General features: G+C 35.9%; 2 protein-coding genes and 2 non-coding genes across 4 annotated transcripts; 1 reads left to right on the forward strand and 3 right to left on the reverse strand.

The window, feature by feature from the left end:
* The first annotated feature begins 1,528 nt into the window (after nt 1-1,528).
* LOC108462768 (UPF0481 protein At3g47200-like) lies at nt 1,529-2,668 on the forward strand. Its single transcript, XM_017762675.1, has 2 exons — nt 1,529-1,855; nt 2,006-2,668. Exons 1-2 carry the CDS (start codon nt 1,529-1,531, stop codon nt 2,666-2,668), a joined length of 990 nt encoding a protein of 329 aa, XP_017618164.1.
* A 3,177-nt stretch (nt 2,669-5,845) lies between these two features.
* Nucleotides 5,846-7,017, reverse strand: LOC108462769 (uncharacterized). Its single transcript, XM_017762676.1, has 2 exons — nt 6,155-7,017; nt 5,846-6,092 (listed from the first exon to the last, which is right to left on the reverse strand). Exons 1-2 carry the CDS (start codon nt 7,015-7,017, stop codon nt 5,846-5,848), a joined length of 1,110 nt encoding a protein of 369 aa, XP_017618165.1.
* Nucleotides 7,018-19,141: 12,124 nt separating this feature from the next.
* Nucleotides 19,142-19,248, reverse strand: LOC128287617 (small nucleolar RNA R71). The gene has a single exon (XR_008278316.1). It is a non-coding gene; the product is annotated as a small nucleolar RNA R71 (small nucleolar RNA).
* A 3,632-nt stretch (nt 19,249-22,880) lies between these two features.
* Nucleotides 22,881-22,986, reverse strand: LOC128287152 (small nucleolar RNA R71). Its single transcript, XR_008277848.1, has one exon. It is a non-coding gene; the product is annotated as a small nucleolar RNA R71 (small nucleolar RNA).
* Nucleotides 22,987-23,528: the final 542 nt, after the last annotated feature.

A 23,528-nucleotide genomic window follows, 5' to 3' on the forward strand; every position in this document is an offset into this window, starting at 1 on the left:
TTATCTTGAATTAATTTTTTTAGGCTCGACTTTAAATAAATTATTTACTTATTACTTAAGTCTTTCTTTTTAAATTAAGAAATTAATCATCCCAAGTTTTTATGCAACTAATAGTTTCAGGGGGAGTTTCCAAGTGCGACTTATAAGAATCAACAAAATTCTATGAGTGTGATTTCACATTCTATGCCTTTAACTTGTATTGGTAAACAACAATCTTTATCTAAGGCTTATACGACTCAAATGGTAATTGAAAAGCCCTGTTGTTATTATATATGCTTAGAGTCAATTAATTATGATTATTAGAATAGTAATTCGATACAAATTGTTTTATTTTGAATTATTTTTTTTAAGCTCGACTTTAAATAAATTATTTACTTATTACTTAATTCTTTCTTTTTAAATTAAGAAATTCATTATATTAAGCTTTTATGCAGCTAATGGGTTTCAGGGGGAGCTTCCAAGTGCGACTTATAAGAATCGACAAGGTTCTACGAGTGTGATTTCACAGTCTATGCCTGTGACTTATATTGATAAACAACAATTTTTACCTGAGGCTTATATGACTAAAATGGTAATTGAAAAGCCCTGTTGTTATTATATATGCTTAGAGTCGATTAAATATGATTATTAGAATAGTAATTCGATTCAAATTGCTTTATTTTGAATTAACTTTTTTAGGCTTGACTTTAAATAAATTATTTACTTATTACTTAAAGTCTTTCTTTTTAAATTAAGAAATTAATTATATTAAGCTTTAATGCAACTAACGGGTTTAGGGGAGCAATTTAGAAGTATCATTGGATGTTCTAGGCCTAGGATTTATTTGGATACACAAGATTTAAAGATTAGGCCTTCTGGGACTTTAATAGTAATTGAAAAGTCATGTTGTTATTATATATGCATACAGTTGATTAATTATTATTATTATTATTATTAGAATAGTAATTCCATTTAAACCGATTTATCTTGAATTAAATTATTTTAGGCTCGACTTAAATAAATTATATTTAAATGATAACTTTTTTCAATTCTAATAAAATAAAATAATTTGGATTTCAGAGTGTATCCTTAATAAGTAATATTTATCTAAAAGGATTCTTAAAGAAAATGTATTTTTGCTTATGTAGATTTATTTTAACAATTTGAGATCTTGGGTATACGTTTATTATGTCTTTTCTAATTGAAATTGCTAATTATCTTCTTTATAAACACTGTGCAGATGTGCTAACAAATTGCATATATATATTATAATTATAAGGAATGTTTCTTATTGCAAAAATAAATAAATAAATAAATAAAATTTGCCTTTGTACGGAAGTAGATCAAACAGTCCAATATTTTTGCCCATTGATATTATTTACTTATTACTTATGTCTGGCTCCTTCTTGTGGAATGCAGAGCCAAGCCGAGGTAACTGAAAATCGCGGCTGTTTATATAAAGTGCCTCATCGACTACGTGAAGTGAATAAAAAAGCCTATGACAAATGTAATTTCAATTGGTTCCTATCACTATGGTAAGCAACACTTGATGGCGATGCAAGTTATGAAAGGGAGTTTCTTTTGGAAGATGGCTGTGGAAAACAACCTTAACATCATGGAACTTAAAATGACCATGAGAAGCTTAGAACCACGAATTCGAAAATGCTATGAAGAAGCACCCATTCACCTTAACTCTAACGAACTTTTAGAGATGATGCTCTTTGATGGTTGTTTTATTGTTCAGTTAATCCAGGGGATTTATCCAGTAGAGGATATTTTTCAAGTGGGACGTATTCAAACTGACATTCGTCATGATTTATTACTGCTAGAAAACCAGCTTCCTTTCTTTGTGCTTTTTGAGTTGTATCGGATGATGGTGCCCAATGCTTGAGGAGATGTTCATCACTTGGCTCGCTCTGCTCTTTCTTTTTTCAAAATATCCCACTTTCCTTCACCCAAAACAGATATCATGCATCTACTGGACTTAGTACATAGTTGTCAACATCCTTCACCTCTAGGAATAAAGAAACATGAGGAATTTAAAGCAAAAGAAGCAGCAGCAGTACAAGCATCGACAGCAGTAGTAGTAGCAGCAGCAAAACCAAATTCCCAACGCTCATGGAAGTTCATACGTAGCGCAACAGAGCTGGAAGGTGCTGGAATCAGTTTCTTTGGTGATCATATTGAGAAGATGAAAGATCAGAACCAAGGGATAGAGGTCATGTTTGATATAATGTTCACCAAAGATACCAAAGTACTCAAGATTCCAACCTTACAAGTCAACGATTGTACAGAGTCTTTGTTCCGTAATTACATGGCCTATGAACAGTTCTTCCCAAGGGGGAAACCAATTTATTTTGTTGATTATGTGGTGTTCATGAATAACCTCATCAACACAGGCAAGGATGTGCAACTACTTTGTGAAAGTGGAGTTATTGATAATTGGTTAGGAGACGATGAAGCAGTTGCCCTAATGTTTAACAAGCTTCGGGACTCCATTTACATGATGTCTGAAGACTTCTACTATGATGACATATTTGGTAGGGTAAACGAGCATTGCCAAAGAAAATGGAACAAATGGAAGGCAGCATTGAAGAAAAATTATTTTAACACTCCCTGGTCCCTCATATCATTTCTTGCTGCACTTGTCTTGCTCCTGCTTACCCTGCTGCGAACTGTTGGTGTTTGAGGATCTAAGCAGCTTCCAAAGTTGAGTCTTGAGCAACAAGGCTCATTGCTTGTGGAGGAAACAAATAGAACTTTGTAAAGAAAACAAGAACAGAGAACGAAAGCAAAGAAAATGGAGCATAAAGTGAATGAAATTCAATGATTTTCATTAAGAAGAAAACATTGGCATATAGCCATTACATATATCAGTTAGTGAATGAACAAGAAAATAAAACAACTTTCACCTAATGCTTACGTAATACCACTAATTACATGGAAACTAGGAAAAATAACTTGTACACATAATTAAAGCTGATTTATCAGTTCAATCACCACCTAATTACATCAATCATCAATCTAGCATAGTTCTAAATGAACTAGAATTCATTACGTCAACTAAAGTAACAAAATGAATCAAAATGAAACTAGATAGTAGTGGTTGCACTCGATTCTGCTGTTCCTGCATGGTTTTGTGTGCATGGCCAGCTTCATGGTGCTGCATGCTGACCAATCTTCAACACTCCTCTTTGGTTAGCATGTTGTATACTCCCATTTGCTCTCTTAGCTTAATAAACCTTGACACTCTAAGGGCTTTTGTAAAGATATCAGCAACTTGTTCCTCTGAATTGCAATGAATCAGCTCTACCTCTCGAGCTTGTTCCATCTCCCTTACCACATGTAGCTTGATGCTAAAGTGCTTAGTTCTACCATGGAAGACAGGATTCTTTGCAATTGCAACAATAGACATGTTATCACAATAGATCTCTATTGCTTCCCTTTGATGTAGGTTCAAATCAGCCAGGATTTTTCTTAGCCAAATGGCTCGGTTGACTGCTCCAGCAACAGCCACATACTCAGCTTTAGCTGTTGATTGAGCAACCACATTTTGCTTCTTTGAACTCCAGCAAAACATTGTTGAACCAAGTGTAAATGCATAACCTGAAGTGCTTTTCATATCATCCTTTGAACCAGCCCAGTCACTGTCAGTGTAGCCTATCAGCTTCAGGTCTTCACTTCTCCTAAATTGTAGTCCATAGCTCAAGGTGCCTTTGATGTACCTGAGCACTCTTTTTGCTGCTTGAAGATGTTGCTTGTTGCAGCAATGCATGAACCTCGATAGCATACTCACAGCAAACATAATATCTGGTCTGGTTACTGTCAAATATAATAAGCAGCCAACTAGACTTCTATAGACAGACTCACTGACTTGTTCATGATCCCCTTGACTCGATAGCTTTATTCCAACAGCCATAGGTGTGCTTGTTGGCTTGCAATTCTCCATAGAGAATTTGCTTAGGATTTTTGCAGCAAATGTCTTTTGTCCCAAGAAAATTCCACTTTGAGTTTGCTGTACCTCCATTCCAAGAAAGTAAGTCATCTGCCCCAAGTCAGACATTTCAAACATATCCTTCATTTTGGCCTTAAAATAAGCCAATATGATCTGGTTTCCTCCTGTCACTAAGAGGTCATCAACATAAAGGGACGCAATGAGCTGTTTCTCTGCTTGTTCCTTTTTGATATACAGTGTTGGCTCACTCATGCTTCTCTCGAATCCCAGGCTTAACAAATAGCTGTCAATCCTAGCATACCAGGCTCTAGTAGCTTGTTTCAGGCCATACAAGGCCTTTTTAAGCCTGTATACCATGTCCTCTTTGCCAGATACAACAAAGCCTTGAGACTGGTCAATGTAGATTTCTTCTTCAAGGAAGCCATTGAAAAATGTAGACTTCACATCCAGTTGATGAATGATCCACTGCCTTTGTGCAGCCAAAGTAACTAGCAACCTGATTGTGTCTAGCCTGGCTACTAGTGCAAAAGTCTCTATGTAGTCCAGGCCAAATATTTGACTAAATCCCTTGACAATAAGTCTAGCGTTAGTTTATTTAAGCTCCCATCAGCGTTTTGCTTGGCTCGACAGACCCATTTTACTCCAATGACCTTCCTGTTGGCTGGTCTTGCAACTAACTCCCATGTCTGGTTCTTTTCAATCATGGTTATCTCATCAGCCATAGCTTGTTTCCAGCTTCGATGTGCCTCAGCCTCTTTAAAACTGCTTGGTTCAACTGTGGCCATATGTGCTCTTTCATAAATTTCAGCCAAAGTCCTTGTATCTCTGACAGGTTAATCATCAATGTCCATATCAGGACCACTTTGATCAAATTCAAGCTGATCTGCCATGAGTTATTTAGAAACAGCCTCTGGTTCATTTGTTTCCCAGTTCCATCATGCCTTTTCATTAAAGATTACATCTCTGCTTACATGGACTTTGTTTGTTAAAGGATTTAGGATCCTATAGCCTTTCTTGACCATGCTGTATCCCACCAGAATACTAGCTTGAGACTTTTTGGACAGTTTGTCCCTTTTGACAGCTGGTATAAGGCTGTAGCATAGGGAACCAAACACTTTTAGATGAGCAAAAGATGGCTTGAACCCAACCCAGGCCTCGAATGGAGTTTTGTAAGCCAAAGCCTTAGTTGGAAACCTGTTTTGAAAGTACACAGTAGTGTTGACTGCTTTAGCCCACATGGTCTTAAGCAAATTTTTCTGAAATAGGAGGCACCTAGCTATATCCAAAAGACTTCTGTTTTTGCTTTTACTGACCCTATTTTGCTGAGGTGTGATGTTTGATTCCAGCATCATTGCATAAAGCTTGGAACTAAGCTGAGGTATACTCAGCTCCATTGTCTGACCTGATGGTCTTGAGTTTGCAACTTGCTTCAGTTGCAACAGCTGCTCTAAACTTCAAAAACACTTGAGCTACCTCAAACTTATGCTTCAAAAAGAAAATCCAGCAATATCTGGTATGATCATCAATAAAAAGAATAAAATACTTACTTCCATTAAATGATTCTAATTTCATAGGACCACATACATCAGAGTGTACCAGCTCCAACTTGTTTGATGCTCTCCAGGTTGTATTTGCAAGAAATGGGAGCCTGGCTTGCTTTCCCATCTGACAGACTTCACAAACATCTTCGTTTTGGACTCACTTAGTGAAGTTTTCAATCATCTCCTTGCTAACCATTCGAGCCATCGATCTAAAGTTGGCATGACCAAGCCTTTGATTCCAAAGCTTGGATTCTTATATTAAGGCAACACATGCTAAGTGTGAGTCACTTGGCCAGTTGATTTCAAAACATTTATCAGTCATTGTGCCTGTCATGAGGCTTGATCCATTTGGATCAGTAATTTGGCATTCCTAGCCCTTGAACACAACTGAGTAGCCCTTTTCAAGCAGTTGAGCAATGCTACGAAGGTTCCTGTCAATCTCAGACACCAGCAGCACATTTGTGATGACCTTATCTCCCGTGGAAGTGCATATTAGCACATCTCCCTTTCCTTCAGCCTTGATGAACTGACCATTGCCAATTTTCACCTTGGTTTTCCAGCTTCTATCCAATGTTTTGAAAATGGTTGCATCTGGTGACGTATGGTTTGTGCAACCACTGTCCAACAACCATCCTTTTGAGTCCTTGCTCTAACCAGCTAAGCATGACACAACAAAGACCTGCTCTTCATGGTCACTACTGTCTTCAGCCACTCGAGCTTCTTCATTCTTGTGTTATGCTTGATTTTGCCCAGGTCTGCCTTTTTCTTTGCATACCCTTTCAACATGCCCTTTCTTCTTTCAATGTTGACACAAGACATCTGGTCTGAACCAACATTTGGCCTCTGGATGACTAGGCCTTTTACAATATCTGAGAGTTGATCTCCCCTTCTTGCAGTATCAAGCTTAGGCCTACTTCTCCAGTTCTTCTTGCCTTTATAGGCAGAGATGCTCGAGGCAGCTTTGGCCTTAGCTTGAAAAGCACCTTCCTGGTGCTCCTCCATCCTGCTGGCTCTCCTTTGCTCCTGAGCATAAAGGGCATTAATGAGCTCAGTTAAGGAGATGCTTGCAAGGTCTCTCGAATCCTCTAGGGATGAGATTTTTGCCTCATATCTTTCAAGCAATGTTGAGAACACCTTCTCTACAATCCTTGCCTCACTGAACTGTTCTCCTAGCAACCTTATGCTGTTCACAATAGCCATGATTCTATCTGAGTATTGCTTCACTGTTTCTTCCTCCTTTATCTTCAAATTTTCAAAATCTCTTCTCAAATTCAATAACTGTTGTTGCCTTGTCCTCTCTGTGCCTTGGAACTCCTCCTTAAGCTTGTCCCAGGCCTGCTTTGGAGTCTCACAAGCCATGATTCTAGTGAAAATAACATCAGACACACAGTTCTGAATGCAAGACATGACTTTATGCCTCTTGGTCCTCTCATCTGTGTATTGCCTGATTTGAGCCACTATGGGATTGACTTTGAGTGGAGCTAGCTCAGCATTAGTGTTGACAACTTCCCACAGATCAAAGGCTTGCAGGTAAGTCTTCATCTTGACCACCCATATATGGAACCCTTCACCATTAAAGACTGGTGGCGATGCAGGAGAAAAACCTGATGAAGCTATGACTTTATGATTCAATTACAACAGGTCCACTAAGACAAAAGCTTTAGATACCAATTGTTGGTGTTTGAGGATCTAAGCAGCTTCCAAAGCTGAGTCTTGAGTAACAAAGCTCGTTGCTTGTAGAGAAAACAAACAGAACTTTGCAAAGAAAATAAGAACAGAGAACGAAAGCAAAGAAAATAGAGCATAAAATGAATGAAATTCAATGATTTTCATTAAGAAGAAAACATTGGCATATAGCCATTACATATATCAGTTAGTGAATGAACAAGAAAATAAAGCAACTTTCACCTAATGCTTACGTAATACCACAAATTACATGGAAACTAGGAAAAATAACTTGTACACATAATTAAAGCTGATTTATCAGTTCAATCACCACCTAATTACATCAATCATCAATCTAGCATAGTTCTAAATGAACTAGAATTCATTACATCAACTAAAGTAACAAAATGAATCAAAATGAAACTAGATAGTAGTGGTTGCACTCGATTCTACTGTTCCTGCATGGCTTGGTGTGCATGGCCAGCTTTATGGTGCTACATGCTGACCAATCTTCAACACAAACTATATTTTCAATTCTTTCTTATGTTAAACAGTAAGAACAAAGCCAAAGTCCATCAAGTAAGTATATACTAGGCCTAACTGTTGGTGTTATTCTCATGTTCATATATAGTATTTTATGGATGAGCAGTGTAATTCTTTTGGTTTTGTTAACCATGGGTTGAATTTGTATATATCACAGATCTTCCTGGATTTCTTCTGCTGCTTTGGATTGTTAATCAGGCTTTGACACTATGCTATGGGAGTTTCGAACACTTGGCTTTCTACTTTATTGGTGACTTTGTCTTTTTTAAGGTGTTATCTTGTTTCTCATTTAGGCTTCTTTGGATTGGCTTTTACCATATATCCAAAGGAAGCCTTAATTTCTAGATTTGTATAGTGTAGTGTCTTTGTGGATTCCTTTTTCATTATGACTCTGTATGTGTTCCAAGTGCTTCGTATTATTAGTTTGGTCTGTGTATGAATAATGATTGGTTTGGGATGTGGGATACATGTTCATCTTTCTATGTAATCTCTTCTTTTTATTTATTTATTACGTTGGATTCAATCAAGACATATATATATTGACTTTTAGTGATGAAAATTTATATTTGAAAATAACTTATAACTGCATCAACAATAGCTATTAGAATAAATAATTATAAGTATTGAATTAACAGATCCTTAACAAATTTGTTTAATGTTAAATGAAACTTTTATAATTTTAAAAATGCCTCATCACTACGTGAAGTAAATGAAAAAACCTACGAACCAAATGTGATTTCAATTGGCCCCTATCACTATCATGAGGCACACTTGGCAATGATAGAATATATTAAAAAGAGGTGGTTTGAGAAGTTTGTTAAGAAACCCCACTATGGTGTCAACCAATTTCTAGAGGCAATGAAACACTTCGAAGGAAAATCTCGCAAATGGTATGAATATCCTCTTCCTCTTGACCTTGAAGTTTAGCTAATCCAGAATGGTGATTTAGATTATTTTAACAAACTAGGACGACATGTTTCATGTGACATGTGGTACGATTTGTTATTTCTAGAAAACTTTTTTTTGTGTTTTTAAAGTTGTATAGCATGATAAACCCAAATCCTAGAAATCGAGGACATTTTTATCACTTGGCTGCATCTGCTCTTGATTTTTTACGCGGAGATCCCCCCTATTTACCCATAAAGGCTACTAGTATTAAGCATCTTCTAGGCTTGGTATATTCTACTTTCTATCCTTCACTTCTAGGAATCAAAGCAAAAATAGCAAGAAGAGAAGAGAATTTCCAAATCTGACGGAACTTGATGCTTAGCACAACAAAGCTAGAAGATGGAGGAATTTGTTTCTTAGGTGTCCCAATAAAAAATATGCAAAACCAGAAGCAAGGGAAAGAGAATATGTTTGATATAACATTTGACAAACACCGATGAACTCAATATTCCAATCTTAAAATTCGGTGATTCCACAGAGCCTATGTTACGAAATTATATGGCATATGAACAATTATTCACATGGGAGGGGCCAAATTTCTTTCTTGATTATGTCATATTCATGGAAAAACTCATCAACACAAGCAAGGATATGGAGTTACTCCGTAAGAGTGGAATTATTGATAATTTTTTAGAAAATGATGAAGTAGTTACCCAAATATTTAACCAACTGAGGGACTCCATTTATTACAGCCTAGAAGACTTTTACTATAAGGATGTAGCTGATCAAGTGAACAAGCATTGCAAGAGAAAACGGAACATATGGAGGGACAAAATTGAAGAAATTAAGATTATTTTCACACTTTGATAAGTACTAAAAATAACATGTTTTAACCTCATTTTTAATGCGTTTTTGAATGATTATCTGATGTTAACTTTGAGCTTTTTTGGGTGATTATCCGATGTTAATTGTGAATTTTGTAACGCCCCAAAATTTAAGTTTTTATTATTAAGTCATGTTGATGAATATGTGTCTGCTTTTGTGGTTATGCATTTTGTTTGCTCACTTGAGATCTAAGGTTCAAGTCATATAAATTTTAGAATTTTGTTAAGTTCGTTACTTGAACCCTTAGCTTAGAATTCCTTAATTAAGTTTAATTTTGTACATTTTATGTCAAGAATGAGCCTGCTAGTTCACTAGTCAAGTATCTATCTACTTTATGGTTTAGTGTTTGATTCATTGCATATGCAACAAGGATTTTTTTTTATTTTTGTATTTTTTCGTAAAAACCTATTTGAAATTTAAATGTCCTTCCCTCTTCTATCATTTGACGTCCTTCTCTGTTTTTCCCAATTTTTTTCTTCTTTTCTTTTTCGTTAACATCTTTCTTAATTCTCTTTTTGTTTGTTCTTCTTGTGTAAAGTGCTTCTTTAGATCACGTTATCGCTTGTTCTGGTGTGTTTCAAGGTAAGTTGAGTTTTTGTCTATGTGACCTTCTCATACGGAACGCTAATCGTATATATAGACAATAAATCCGCGTGAAACAATCAGAAATCCAAATTTAACCGAAACGGAAAATAGCGAGAGTTAACACAAAATCAATGACAGAACTTATGAATTTACCTTTCAATCGATGCAATGAAAAATTAGAACTCCCAATTCAGGCCGGTAACAATTACGAAAACAAGCAAGAAGAAAAACAAGATGTAAAAGAAAGAAAAAGGAAAAGAACAAAAAGGAAAAGGAAGAAGGAGAAAGGAAACAACGTGAAACTAAACTTAAAGATCAAACCAAAAACTAACAGACTTTATTGGCAGCATAAAAAATATTTTTTTTAACGCATACACAGATGCTTGAACATAGGACTAGCAAGTATACGAAAACTTAACTATTGAACCACTAGACTCATCATTAACATAAAATTGCACAGTATTAAGCTTAAGCCAATAGATAAAGGATAGATATAAAATAGCAAAATTTCCAAAGACGCGACTCAAACTCCTAATCTTGAACACATAAATAAAACGCACAACCACAAAAACAAAGACTCATTTACAATAAAATTCTCTAGGTAAACATTCAAATTTAATGATGTTAAAATTTTAAACACAACTGCATGAAAATTCACGAGTACTCCATGCTTGTTTTTTTTTCTTTTTATAAAATTTTTATATGTTTTAATTTTTAATTTTTAATTTTTTAATTATTTTTAATGTGACATATAAGAAAAATATGTTAGTATGACGTGCACATAAACTGCCATGCGAGTTATCAAGCCAACATAAAAAGTTTATGTTTTAGTCATCTTTTATACTAAAAAACTGCAATTTGACTCTTTTTTGAAAAGTTAATGGCCAAATTTAACTCAAAAAAAGAATAAGGACCAAAGCAACAAAAAATATAAACGTTGAGGGTTAAATTTATCACTATGCCAAATAATATTGTAGAATAGATAATGAATATATTAAAATTACAATTTTACCCTTAAATTAAAAATAATAATTTATTTATACTAACGAAGGGATCCACTTAAGTTTTACACTCTTCCACATCTTTTATACAATTAATATTTTAACAATTCAATTGTTAAATTTATCAATATATTTGTATTTGTTATGCATGTAAATTTTTGAATTCATCTAATATATCTATCATATTAATCTAAAATATTGTTTATATTAATATATGTATATATATTTAACTATTGAAGTTTTTTATATAAAATAAGTAGTTTAAAAATTTTAATTCATACCAAACTTGAATGGAGCATAGAATATGACAACTAACTTGTTAAATTATTAATGATATAAAAATTACAAAAGAGTCATGCTGATGTTAGTGGATCAGTTAATTTAAATAAATATTATATTTTATGTTTAAAACTAAATAACATTTAAATAATTTATAAAATCATAATACTTTATTTTTCAAAAACCACCCATTTTTTCAATTCGAGACAGTTCTCTATGCCATTGACCACTGCTGTTCAACCCCCAAAAATTTAGATTTTATCCTTTAAATATTGTCCTTGTAGCTTATTATTCTTTAAAAAAATTAAAAATTAGAATGAGATTTTCACCCAAAAAACCTAGTTGCTCACTTCATGGTTTTATTTTTTTATTATTTAGGTTTGTGGTATTCAACCTTTTGTTAGATGGTTATTTAATGTGTTGTTATGAAAAAAATATCAGAAATATATAGGTCATAATTAGAGTGAGGAATAATATATTTGGATCTTATGAAAAAAGAAGATGCTTATAATTTAAAAAGGATGATAGTAAAGAAGGACCATTTTAGAACCCAAATGAAAGATGTTGCTATTAACAGATGGTCTGAATAGGTGATTCAAAGCGTGGGTTGCTGAATGGGTATTCAACGAACTCAAGAAATTGTGGTAGAATGATGAATGGACAATTCAACAAAGAAAATGAACCAAATGAATGAAACAATGGACCCCATTCAATTATGGCTGCGTGCATTGAACCAAACATAGAAATTCAAGTAACGACAAAACAAATGTTGTTTGCTTCTCGCAATCCAAATTTGGCACATGGAAACCAAAACTCAAGTATACAGATAGAGAGCCCCTATTCCACGGCATGATTGTTAAGCTTTGGCCTGCAATGCAACATCAGACTAGCATTGAAGATGAACCCGTGGAGCAAAAACATTTTGTTTATTTTGTTCATTTGTAACTTAATTTAGTTCCTTTGTAATTTGTACTTCAAGTTAGTAGGATTTGGTCAAGATTTGAATATGATAGCTAGTATGTCAGCTACATTTTGTTTGTAATTTTAGCTATGCTTTAGTCAAGCATTTATGGGAGCAATTATACATTAGGTAACTGTCAATTTTATTGTAACATATACACTTTTTCTGGATAAAATGAAAGGCAAGAAAAATTCAATTTTTCCTCAACAATTTGTTTTTGCTTCTGTTTTGGTCGTTCTTCTTGTAAGTCTCAAGTCTTTGAAGCTTAAGCTTCTTTCATACTTTATTCGGGTTTATTACTTTATTGCTCTATTTTCAGACAGAGCTTTATACTTCATCCAGATTACTTTGTTTTTCTTCTTTTGTGTAAAAAACCCAACAAATGGTATAAAGAGCCTATCATCTTTGAGGGCCTTGGTTGTGTTTTGTTGTGAGTGACTTGTGGTTGAAAGAAAAGAAGCAGAAGCTGTTTTTTGTTGGTTTGTTTGGTTATTGTAAGGATGAGTTTTACACCACCACCACCACCACCACCACCACCTGTGTTTGCTGGAAAGAACTACCACATCTGGGTAGTAAAGATGAAGACATATCTCCAAGTGCACGATTTGTGGAATGTTGTACAGAATAATGCTGAACCACTTCCATTGAGGGCCAATCCCACCATTGTACAGATAAGGCAACATAGTGAAGATTATGCCAAGAAGCACAAGGCTTTGGCTTGCCTGCAAAATGGAGTATCCGATGTGATTTTTACTAGGATAATGGCTTGTGACTCACCAAAGCAAGCATAGGAGAAGCTAAATGAGGAGTTTATGGGGTCGGACAAGACAAGGCAGCAGCAACTGATCAACCTTAGGAGAGACTTTGAGAACTTGAAGATGAAAGAGTCAGAGACCATCAAGCAATACTCTAATAGGATAATGGCCATAGTCAACAAGATTAGGCTCATTGGTGATGATTTTAGTGAGAGAAGAGTTGTTGAAAAGGTTATTACAACTCTCCCTAAGAAATTTGAATGAAAGATTTCTTCATTGGAGGACTTAAGGGATTTATCAACCATCTCACTATCTGAGTTGGTAAATTCCTTGTAAGCACTTGAGCAAAGGAGGGCCAATAAATAGGAAGAGCATCCTGAAGGATCTTTCTAAGCAAAGGTCAAAGAAGGCTCAGGTTCAAATCAGAAAGGGAAGAAAACTTGGCTCGATAAAAAGAAAAAATCAAAGAGAGATGCTGGTAAGAAGAGGTTTCCACCATGCATTCATTGCAAGAAGACCACACACTTAGATAAGTTTTACTGGTACAGGCCATATGTCCAATGCAGGACCTGTAAACAGTTTGTCATGTTGAGAAAGTGTGCAAGACCAAAGGAAGGGCTCAAACTCAACAGCAAAACCAAGCTCAAGCTACTGTGGATGTTCAAGCTCAGGTAGAGCATGTTTTCTCTGCATCTTGTTATGCAACCTCAAGCAAAATTAGTAAGAACTGGTTAGTTGACTGTGGTTGTTCTCAAAATATGGCTTCAGATAAAAGGCCGTTCAAGAATCTTGACAGAAGGTTTACTTCCAAAGTCAGAGTTGGAAATGGCAACCTTATTGAGGCCAGAGGCAAATGAGATATAGTGATCAGCACACATTCAGGTAACAAAGTTATTCTGATGTACTTTATGTGCCTGACATAGATCAAAACCTACTTAGTGTTGGTTAGCTAATTGAGAAGGGTTATTCACTGGTTTTCAAGAATAACTCTTGTGTTGTTGAGGATTCATTTGGTCATGTACGGGTTACAGTGGCTATCACTGATAGGTGTTTTATGCTGGATGTAAATCAACTAGAAAAGAAAGCCTATACTAGTGCTATTGACACAGCTAGTTTATGGCACAAGAGGTTTGGCCATGTCAATTATAAATCACATGATTTGTTGCACAAATCAAACATGGTTGAAGACATGTCTAAAGTTGAAGTCAGTGACAATGTTTGTGAAATCTGCCAGCTTGGGAAGCAGGCAAGATTGCCTTTTCCAGTTGATAAGGCATGGAGAGCTTGAGGCAAGCTCGAATTAGTCCTTACTGACATTTGTGGACTAATGAAGACTTCTTCTTTGAATGACAATAGATATTTTGTGCTATTCATGAATGATTTCAATAAATTCTGCTGGGTTTATTTTTTGAAGCAAAAGTCAGAAGTATTTGAGGCATTCAGCAAATTTAAAGCCTTAGTTGAGAATCAATCAAGTTGCATGATCAAGGCTTTGAGATTAGGTAATAGTGTTAAGTATTTGTCTGAGAAGTTTTAGAAGCTGTGTGAGCAAGCTGGAATTCATCATCAGCTAAAAACAGTCTATACTCCTCAGCTAAATGGAGTATGTGAGAGGAAGAATCGAACAGTGTTTGATATGGCTAGATGCTTATTGTTTGAGAGCAAGCTACCAAGCAAATTTTGGGCTGAGGTTGTAAACACCTCAGTATACCTGCTCAACAAGCTGCCAGCCAATGTAGTTAAAGAAAAGACTCCTTTTGAAACATAGCACGGACTCAAGCCAACTATTTCAAACCTAAAAGTGTTTAGTTGTGTCTGTTATACCCTCATCCCAGTTGAGAAGAGAACCAAGTTTGAAAGAAGGGCTATTCCAGGGATCTTTGTTGGTTACAGCAGCACCAATAACGGCTATATGGTATTTGATCCCTCAACAAAGAAGATTTTGGTGAGTAGGGATATGAGGTTTGATGAAGAAAAAGTTTGGAGTTGGAGTGATGCAGATGCAAGTTTGAGTGAAGAAGATCAGCTTGACAGTAGCTTGGAACCAATTTAAAATGAGCCTAGCAATGAAGATTTTGATGATGGTCCTGTGAGACATGAAAAGCTTGGAACCAGTTGAAAATGAACCTAGCAATGAAGTGAAGTTTGAGAAGGCAAAAGAGCTCAAACTGACAGGGTATTTTGATAGTGATTGGGTAGGGTTCATTGATGACATGAAAAGCACCTCCGGATACTTTTTTACTCTTGGCTCAAGAGTTTTTTGTTAGAGCTAAAAAAAGTAACAAACTGTTGCTCAATCCATAGCTGAAGCAGAGTACATTGCAGCTGATGCAGCTGTTAATCAAGCCATTTGGCTTAGAAAGTTGTTGTGTGATTTGAATGAAGAGCCGATTCAAGCTACTGAGATCAGGATTGATAATCAGTCAGCAGTTGCTATAGCTAAAAATCCTGTTTTTCATAGCAAGACCAAACATTTTAAGATTAAATTTCATTTTGTTCGAGAGGCTGAAAAATCGAGAGAGGTAAATCTGGTTCATTGTAGCTCAAAAAATTAGTTTGTTGATATTTTAACCAAGTGTCTCGGTGGTACACAATTTGATGCTGTAAGAAGAAAGATTGGGGTTTGTTGCATACAGTCCAAGGAGGAGTGTTAAGCATTGGCCTGCAATGCAACATCAGACCAGCATTGAAGATGAACCAGTGGAGCAACAACATTTTGTTTATTTTGTTCATTTGTAACTTAATTTAGTTCCTTTGTAATTTGTACTTCAAGTTAGTAGGATTTGGTCAAGATTTGAATATGATAGCTAATATGTTAGCTACATTTTGTTTGTAATTTTAGCTATGATTTAGTCAAGCATTTATGGGAGCAATTATACATTAAGTAATTGTCAATTTTATTGTAACATATATACTTTTGCTGGATGAAATGAATGGCAAGAAAAATTCATTTTTTCCTCAATAATTTGTTGCTGCTTCTATTTTGGTTGTTATTGATAAACCATAATTTATACATATTTTTATCCCATGTTTAGCACATTTATGGATGATTTCTCCTTAAATTTGGTGAATTCAATGCTCTTAATCCTTTAATTTTATGTTTTATATTTAGGTGAGCATAGGAGAATAAAAAAAGCGAGAAACGGGCCGAAAACAAAGAAAATGGACCAACATGGGAAATTAACACGGCCTGGACTTCCTCAGATGGGTAAGCCACACGGTCGTGTCCATTTGGCAGGATCGAAGCATGACTTACATGAGTGGACCACATGTCCATGCCTATTTAACAGCCATGAGTACGGTCTTAAAGAAATTGCACACGGGAGTGTCACACAGGCGTGTCACACGGGCGTGTCCCTGTCGAGCCCAAGTTTAGTCCTATTCGGAAAAGGCTACTTTTGAGGGATTTTAGGCATTCTAAAGCCTATTTAAACACCTGAGGAGGCAATTAGAATGGACACAGGGAGTAGGAGGCAAGGAATTACTCAAAGAAAGCCGATTGATCCATCTCAGAAGTCGAATTCATCGTCAAGACTGAAGATCTCCCTTCAATTTCCTGCAGGAGTTTTGGGTTTTCTTTATGTTTTGTTATCATTATTCTTTTGAGATGTTTTCTTTCATAATTATGAACTAAAACCCCTAAATACCTAAAGGGAATGAAACCTAAGATGGATCTTGGGAAACCCAAACAAACTAGGATGAGTATTCAATTAGCCAATAAAACAATCAGATTTCCTAGGGGTATTATTGAAGATGTACTCGTTGAAATTGACAAATTTATATTCCCAGTTGATTTTGTTATTCTAGACATAGAGGAGGATAGTAACATTCATTTAATTTTAGGGAGGCCATTTTTAGCAACTGCTAGAACAATAATTGATGTTGTACGGTGAACTCACACTTCGTGTGGGAGACAAAACAATCACCCTTCAAGCTCGTAATTCGAGTAACACATCAAAAATTGAATGTGGTTGTATAAATTATTCTACTGAAATTGACCATGTGGTGCAACTGATAAACCGTAATTTATACATATTTTTATCTCATGCTTAGCACATTTATGGATGGTTTCTCCTTAGATTTGGTGAATTCAATGCTCGTAATCCTTTAATTTCAAGTTTTATACTTAGGTGAGCATAGGAGAGTAAAAAGAGCAAGAAACGGGCCAAAAACAGAGAAAATAGACCCACATGGAAATCAACATGGCCTGGACTTCCTCACACGGGCGTGTCACATGGCCATGTCACATGGTCGTGTCCATTTGGCAAGATCGAAGCACGACTTACACGAGTAGACTACACGCCCGTGCCCATTCAATAGCCTTGACAATGAGTTGGAATAATCGCACACGGGCGTGTCCCTGCCAAGCCCAAGCATAGCCCTATTTGGAAAAGGCTACTTTTGAGGGATCTTAGGCGTTTTAAAGCTTATTTAAACACCGGAGGAGGCACATAGAACAGAGACGCGGAGTAGGAGGCAAGGAAGTACTCAAGGGAAGTCGATTGATCCATCTCAGAAGCCAGATTCATCGTCAAAATGGAAGATCTCCTTTCAATTTCCATTCAGGTGTTTTGTGTTTTCTTTATATTTTGTTATCTTTATTCTTGTGAGATGTTTTCTTTCATAAGTATGAACTAAACCCCCTAAATACCTAAGGGGAATGAAACCTAAGATAGATCTTGTTATTATTATCTGAATTGTATGATAAATATTTAACTTGTTCTTAATTATGTGTTCTTAATTCTTGTTTTAATATTTCAGGATATTGATTCAAGTTAATGCGCTTATTCAGAGGAGCAAAAGTCCCTGTCTAAGAGTAAATTTGTCATAATTAAGCAGAGTTGATTGCACGCCTAGAGATAGGGTGACAAGATTTTGCAAGATTAAGGTGAATCCTAATAACAGAGTCCATAGATCGAGTTAACGCAACACTAGGGTGTTAATTAGAAAGAGATTTTAATTAATCAACCTAGGGTTAGACGTTAGTAGTCTCAAGAGAGATAATAATATAACTTAGGGATTTTTACAGATCAATCAAATGAATAAATCGTCTGATTCAGAGTCAAATAACAAGTGAAGTCTAGGTGGATTTTTCCTTGGGTATTGTCTTCATTAATCGAATTTTCCCAAAAGCTTTTCCCCAATTTTCTTTCTGTGCACCCTTAGTTTAGTTAATTAGTTTAGATAAACAAATCCTTTAATTTTTAGGGTAGATTATAGAAAGAAAGTAATTACTAGTACTCTTGGTTCCTTTGGGTTCGACAATCCGGTCTTGCTAAAGCTATACTACTGTTCGATAGGTACACTGGCCTTCATCGTCATAATAGTTAGTTTCAAGAATGATTAATTATAAATTTTTAAAACCTGTTGCGAATATCACGAATCAAGTTTTTGGCGCCGTTGCCGTGGAACTAAGATATTAGGAACACTCGATTTTTATTACTTTAGCCATTTTACTTTTATTGCAATTTAAATTTTTATTTTATTTTCTAATTTCTCGTTTATTTTTTTCTAACAGGTTTTTCTAGTTTATAACTAGAAAAAACCCGCCAGGACCATTACTTTACGACAATGAGATCGATTGCAAAGTTCATAGTAATCAAAGAGAAATTAGGCGAAACTTAAGATACACAGAGGAAGAGCAAGATGACGATATTTACACCACAACCTAGGAGATGGCTGAAAACCAAGAAAATCCGCTACCTCATGCGATTGCTGCTAATTAGAATCTTGTTCCGCGGACTATGTATGATTATGCTAAACCTTCTTTAACAGGAACTGAATCAAGCATAGTTAGGCCTGCTGTCGCTGCAAATACTTTTGAACTGAAACCTAACACAATTCAATTGATACAGTAATTTGTTCAGTTTGATGGTTTGCAGGACGAGGATCCCAACGCTCACTTGGCAAATTTTCTGGAACTTTGTGACACTTTTAAAATTAATGGCGTTTCTGATGATGCCATACGCCTTCGGTTGTTTCCCTTTTCATTGAGGAACAAAGATAAATAGTGGTTGAACTCGTTACCACGAGGGTCAATCACTACTTGGGAACAAATGATCGAAAAGTTTTTATTAAAATATTTTCTTCTGGCTAAAATGGCTAAATTACGTAATGATATCTCTTCTTTTGTGCAGATGGATTTAGAAACACTCTACGATGCATGGGAGAGATAAAAGGATCTATTGAGAAGATACCCTCACCATGGGTTACCACTCCTGCTACAGGTTCAAACGTTTCACAATGGCCTGAATCCTTAAACTAGACAGATGATTGACGCAACTGCTGGTGGAAGTATCAATAATAAGACAGCTGAGGATGCTTATGAATTTATAGAAGAGATGTCACTGAATAATTATTAGTGGTCGACAAAAACAATCGGTGTTTTTAATGTCGATTCAGTCATGATGCTCTCTACTCAGATAGAACTATTAGATAAGAAAATTGACGGGTTATTTGGTTCTTCACAGGTTCACCCAGTAATGCAGTGCGAAACAAGTGGAGGTGGATCAAGCAATTTAGAATACCCACCTTATGGCCACAACATGGAAAACGAGCAATTAAATTACATGGGTAATAATCCTCGATCTCAAAATAATCCTTATAGTAACACTTACAATGCAGGTTGGAGGAACTACCCAAATTTTTCATGGGGAGGCCAAGGAAATCAAAGACCACCACCACCTCCAGGCTTCCAACAACCACCTTACCAACAAGAGAAAAAACCTAACCTTTAGAAGATACTAACAAAATTCATCTTGGTGTCAGAAACTTGTTTTTAGAATACTGAGACAGCACTGAAGAATCAACAAGCGTCGATCCAAGGGCTCAAAACTCAGATAGGATAGCTCGCCAAATTAATATCTAAACGACCACAAGGTAGCCTGCTGAGTAACACTGAATCTAACCTAAGGGAATAACTCAACGCAATTACCATCCAAGACAAGGAAGGATTAGTGGAACCTAAACCAGAACCAAAGCAAGGAGATGTGATAAGTAAAAGCAAAGGTGAGGTAGACCATAGTGAACAAACACCGGTACGTAAAGAGTACAAACCTCGTGTGCCATACCCCAATGCGACAAGGAAAGACCGTACAGACGAACAATTCAATAAATTCCTTAAATTATTAAAGAAATTACATATTAACTTACCATTTATTGAAGCTCTTTCGTAGATGCCAAACGCAGTCAAATTGTTAAAGGAGCTTTTAACAAATAAGCAGAAGTTGGATGAGGTGTCGTATGTGGAGCTAAATACAGTTTGCTCAGCCATACTACAGAATAAGCTGGCCAAAAAATTAAAAGATCTAGAGAGTTTTATGATTCCTTGTTTAATTGGTAGCTTAGATGTTTAATAATGCGTTGGCTGATTTAGAGGCTAGTATCAATGCCATGCCTTACAAAATGTCTAAGCAACTAGGTCTTGGGAAACCCAAACAAACTAGGATGAGTATTCAATTAGCCAATAAAACAATCAGATTTCCTAGGGGTATTATTGAAGATGTACTCGTTGAAATTGACAAATTTATATTCCCAGTTGATTTTGTTATTCTAGACATAGAGGAGGATAGTAACATTCATTTAATTTTAGGGAGGCCATTTTTAGCAACTGCTAGAACAATAATTGATGTTGGCACAGGTGAACTCACACTTCGTGTGGGAGACAAAACAATCACCCTTCAAGCTCGTAATTCGAGTAACACATCAAAAATTGAATGTGGTTGTATAAATTATTCTACTGAAATTGACCATGTGGTGCAACTGATAAACCGTAATTTATACATATTTTTATCTCATGCTTAGCACATTTATGGATGGTTTCTCCTTAGATTTGGTGAATTCAATGCTCGTAATCCTTTAATTTCAAGTTTTATACTTAGGTGAGCATAGGAGAGTAAAAAGAGCAAGAAACGGGCCAAAAACAGAGAAAATAGACCCACATGGAAATCAACATGGCCTGGACTTCCTCACACGGGCGTGTCACATGGCCATGTCACATGGTCGTGTCCATTTGGCAAGATCGAAGCACGACTTACACGAGTAGACTACACGCCCGTGCCCATTCAATAGCCTTGACAATGAGTTGGAATAATCGCTGCAGGCGTGTCCCTTAAGCCCAAGCATAGCCCTATTTGGAAAAGGCTACTTTTGAGGGATCTTAGGCGTTTTAAAGCTTATTTAAACACCGGAGGAGGCACATAGAACAGAGACGCGGAGTAGGAGGCAAGGAAGTACTCAAGGGAAGTCGATTGATCCATCTCAGAAGCCAGATTCATCGTCAAAATGGAAGATCTCCTTTCAATTTCCATTCAGGTGTTTTGTGTTTTCTTTATATTTTGTTATCTTTATTCTTGTGAGATGTTTTCTTTCATAAGTATGAACTAAACCCCCTAAATACCTAAGGGGAATGAAACCTAAGATAGATCTTGTTATTATTATCTGAATTGTATGATAAATATTTAACTTGTTCTTAATTATGTGTTCTTAATTCTTGTTTTAATATTTCAGGATATTGATTCAAGTTAATGCGCTTATTCAGAGGAGCAAAAGTCCCTGTCTAAGAGTAAATTTGTCATAATTAAGCAGAGTTGATTGCACGCCTAGAGATAGGGTGACAAGATTTTGCAAGATTAAGGTGAATCCTAATAACAGAGTCCATAGATCGAGTTAATGCAACACCAGGGTGTTAATTAGAAAGAGATTTTATTAATCAACCTAGGATTAGACGTTATTAGTCTCGAGAGAGATAATAATATAACTTAGGGATTTCTACGGGCCAAGTCAAATGAATAAATCATCTGGTTCAGAGTCAAATAACAAGTGAAGTCTAGGTGGATTTTTCCTTGGCTATTTTCTTAATCAATCGAATTTTCCCAAAAGCTTTTCCCCAATTTCTCTCTGTGCACTTTTAGTTTAGTTAATTAGTTTAGATAAACAAATCCCTTAATTTTTAGGTTAGATAATAAGAAGAAAGTAATTACTAGTACTCTTGGTTCCTTTGGGTTCGACAATCCGATCTTACTAAAGCTATACTACTGTTCGATAGGTACACTTGCCTTCATCGTGATAATAGTTAGTTTCAAGAACGATTAATTATAAATTTTTAAAATCTATTGTGAATATCACGTACCAAGTTTTTGGCATAGTTGCCGGGGAACTAGGATATTAGGAACACCCGTTTTTTTATTACTTTAGCCATTCTACTTTATTTGCAATTTAAATTTTTTTCTTTTCTAATTTTTCTTTTATTTGTTCCTGGTAGGTTTTTATAATGAATGACTAGAAGAAACCCATCGGGACCATTACTGTTTGGTAGTGAGATTGATCACACAGTTCACAGAAACTGAAGAGAAATAAGGTGAAGCTTACAATACACAGAGGAAGAGCAAGAGAATGATACTTCAACCACAACCGAGGAGATGGCTGAAAACCAAGAAAATCTGCTACCTCCTGCAATTGCTAATCAGAATCCTGCTCCACGCACTATGTATGATTATGCTAAACCTTCTTTAATAGGAAATGAATCGAGCATAGTTAGACCTGCTGTAGCTACAAATACTTTTGAACTGAAACCTAACACAATTCAAATGATACAACAATTTGTTTAGTTTGATGGTTTGCAGGACGAAGATCCCAATGCTCACTTGACAAACTTTTTGGAACTATGTGATACATTTAAAATTAATGGCGTTTCTGATGACGCCATTCACCTTCGGTTATTCCCTTTTTCATTGAGAAACAAAGCTAAATAGTGGTTGAATTCGTTACCACGAGGTCAATCATTACTTGGGAACAAATGACCGAAAATTTTTATTAAAATATTTTCCGCCGACTAAAACAGCCAAATTACGTAATGATATCTCCTCTTTTGTGAAGATGGTTTAGAAACACTCTACGATGCATGGGAGAGATACAAGGATCTGTTGAGAAGGTGCCCTCACCATGGGTTACCATTCTGGCTACAGGTTTAAACGTTTCACAATGGCCTGAATCCTTCGATTCAATAGATTATCGATGCAGCCGCTAGTGGAACTATCAATAATAAGACAGCTGAGGATGCTTATGAATTTATAGAAGATATGTCATTGAATAATTATTAGTGGCAAGTCATAAGGACAAAGCCAAAAAAAATAGCCGGCATTTTTAACGTCAATTCGGTCACCATGCTCTTAATCAGGTAGAAATTTTAAATAGAAAAATTGACGGCTTTCTTGGTTCTTCGCAGGTTCACCCAGTAATGCAGTGCGAAGCAAATAGAGGTGGATCTAGCACTCCAGAATACCCAACCCATGGCCACAACATGGAAAACGAGCAGTTAAATTACATGGGTACAAATCCTCGATCTCAAAATAATCCTTATAGTAATACTTACAATGCAGGATGGAGAAACCACACAAATTTCTCTTGGGGAGGCCAAGGGAATCAGGGACCACCACCTCCAAGCTTCCAACAACCACCCTACCAATAAGAGAAAAAGCCGAACCTTGAGGA

The sequence above is a fragment of the Gossypium arboreum genome, chromosome 13, assembly GCF_025698485.1.
Source record: "Gossypium arboreum isolate Shixiya-1 chromosome 13, ASM2569848v2, whole genome shotgun sequence".
NCBI lineage: Eukaryota > Viridiplantae > Streptophyta > Magnoliopsida > Malvales > Malvaceae > Gossypium > Gossypium arboreum.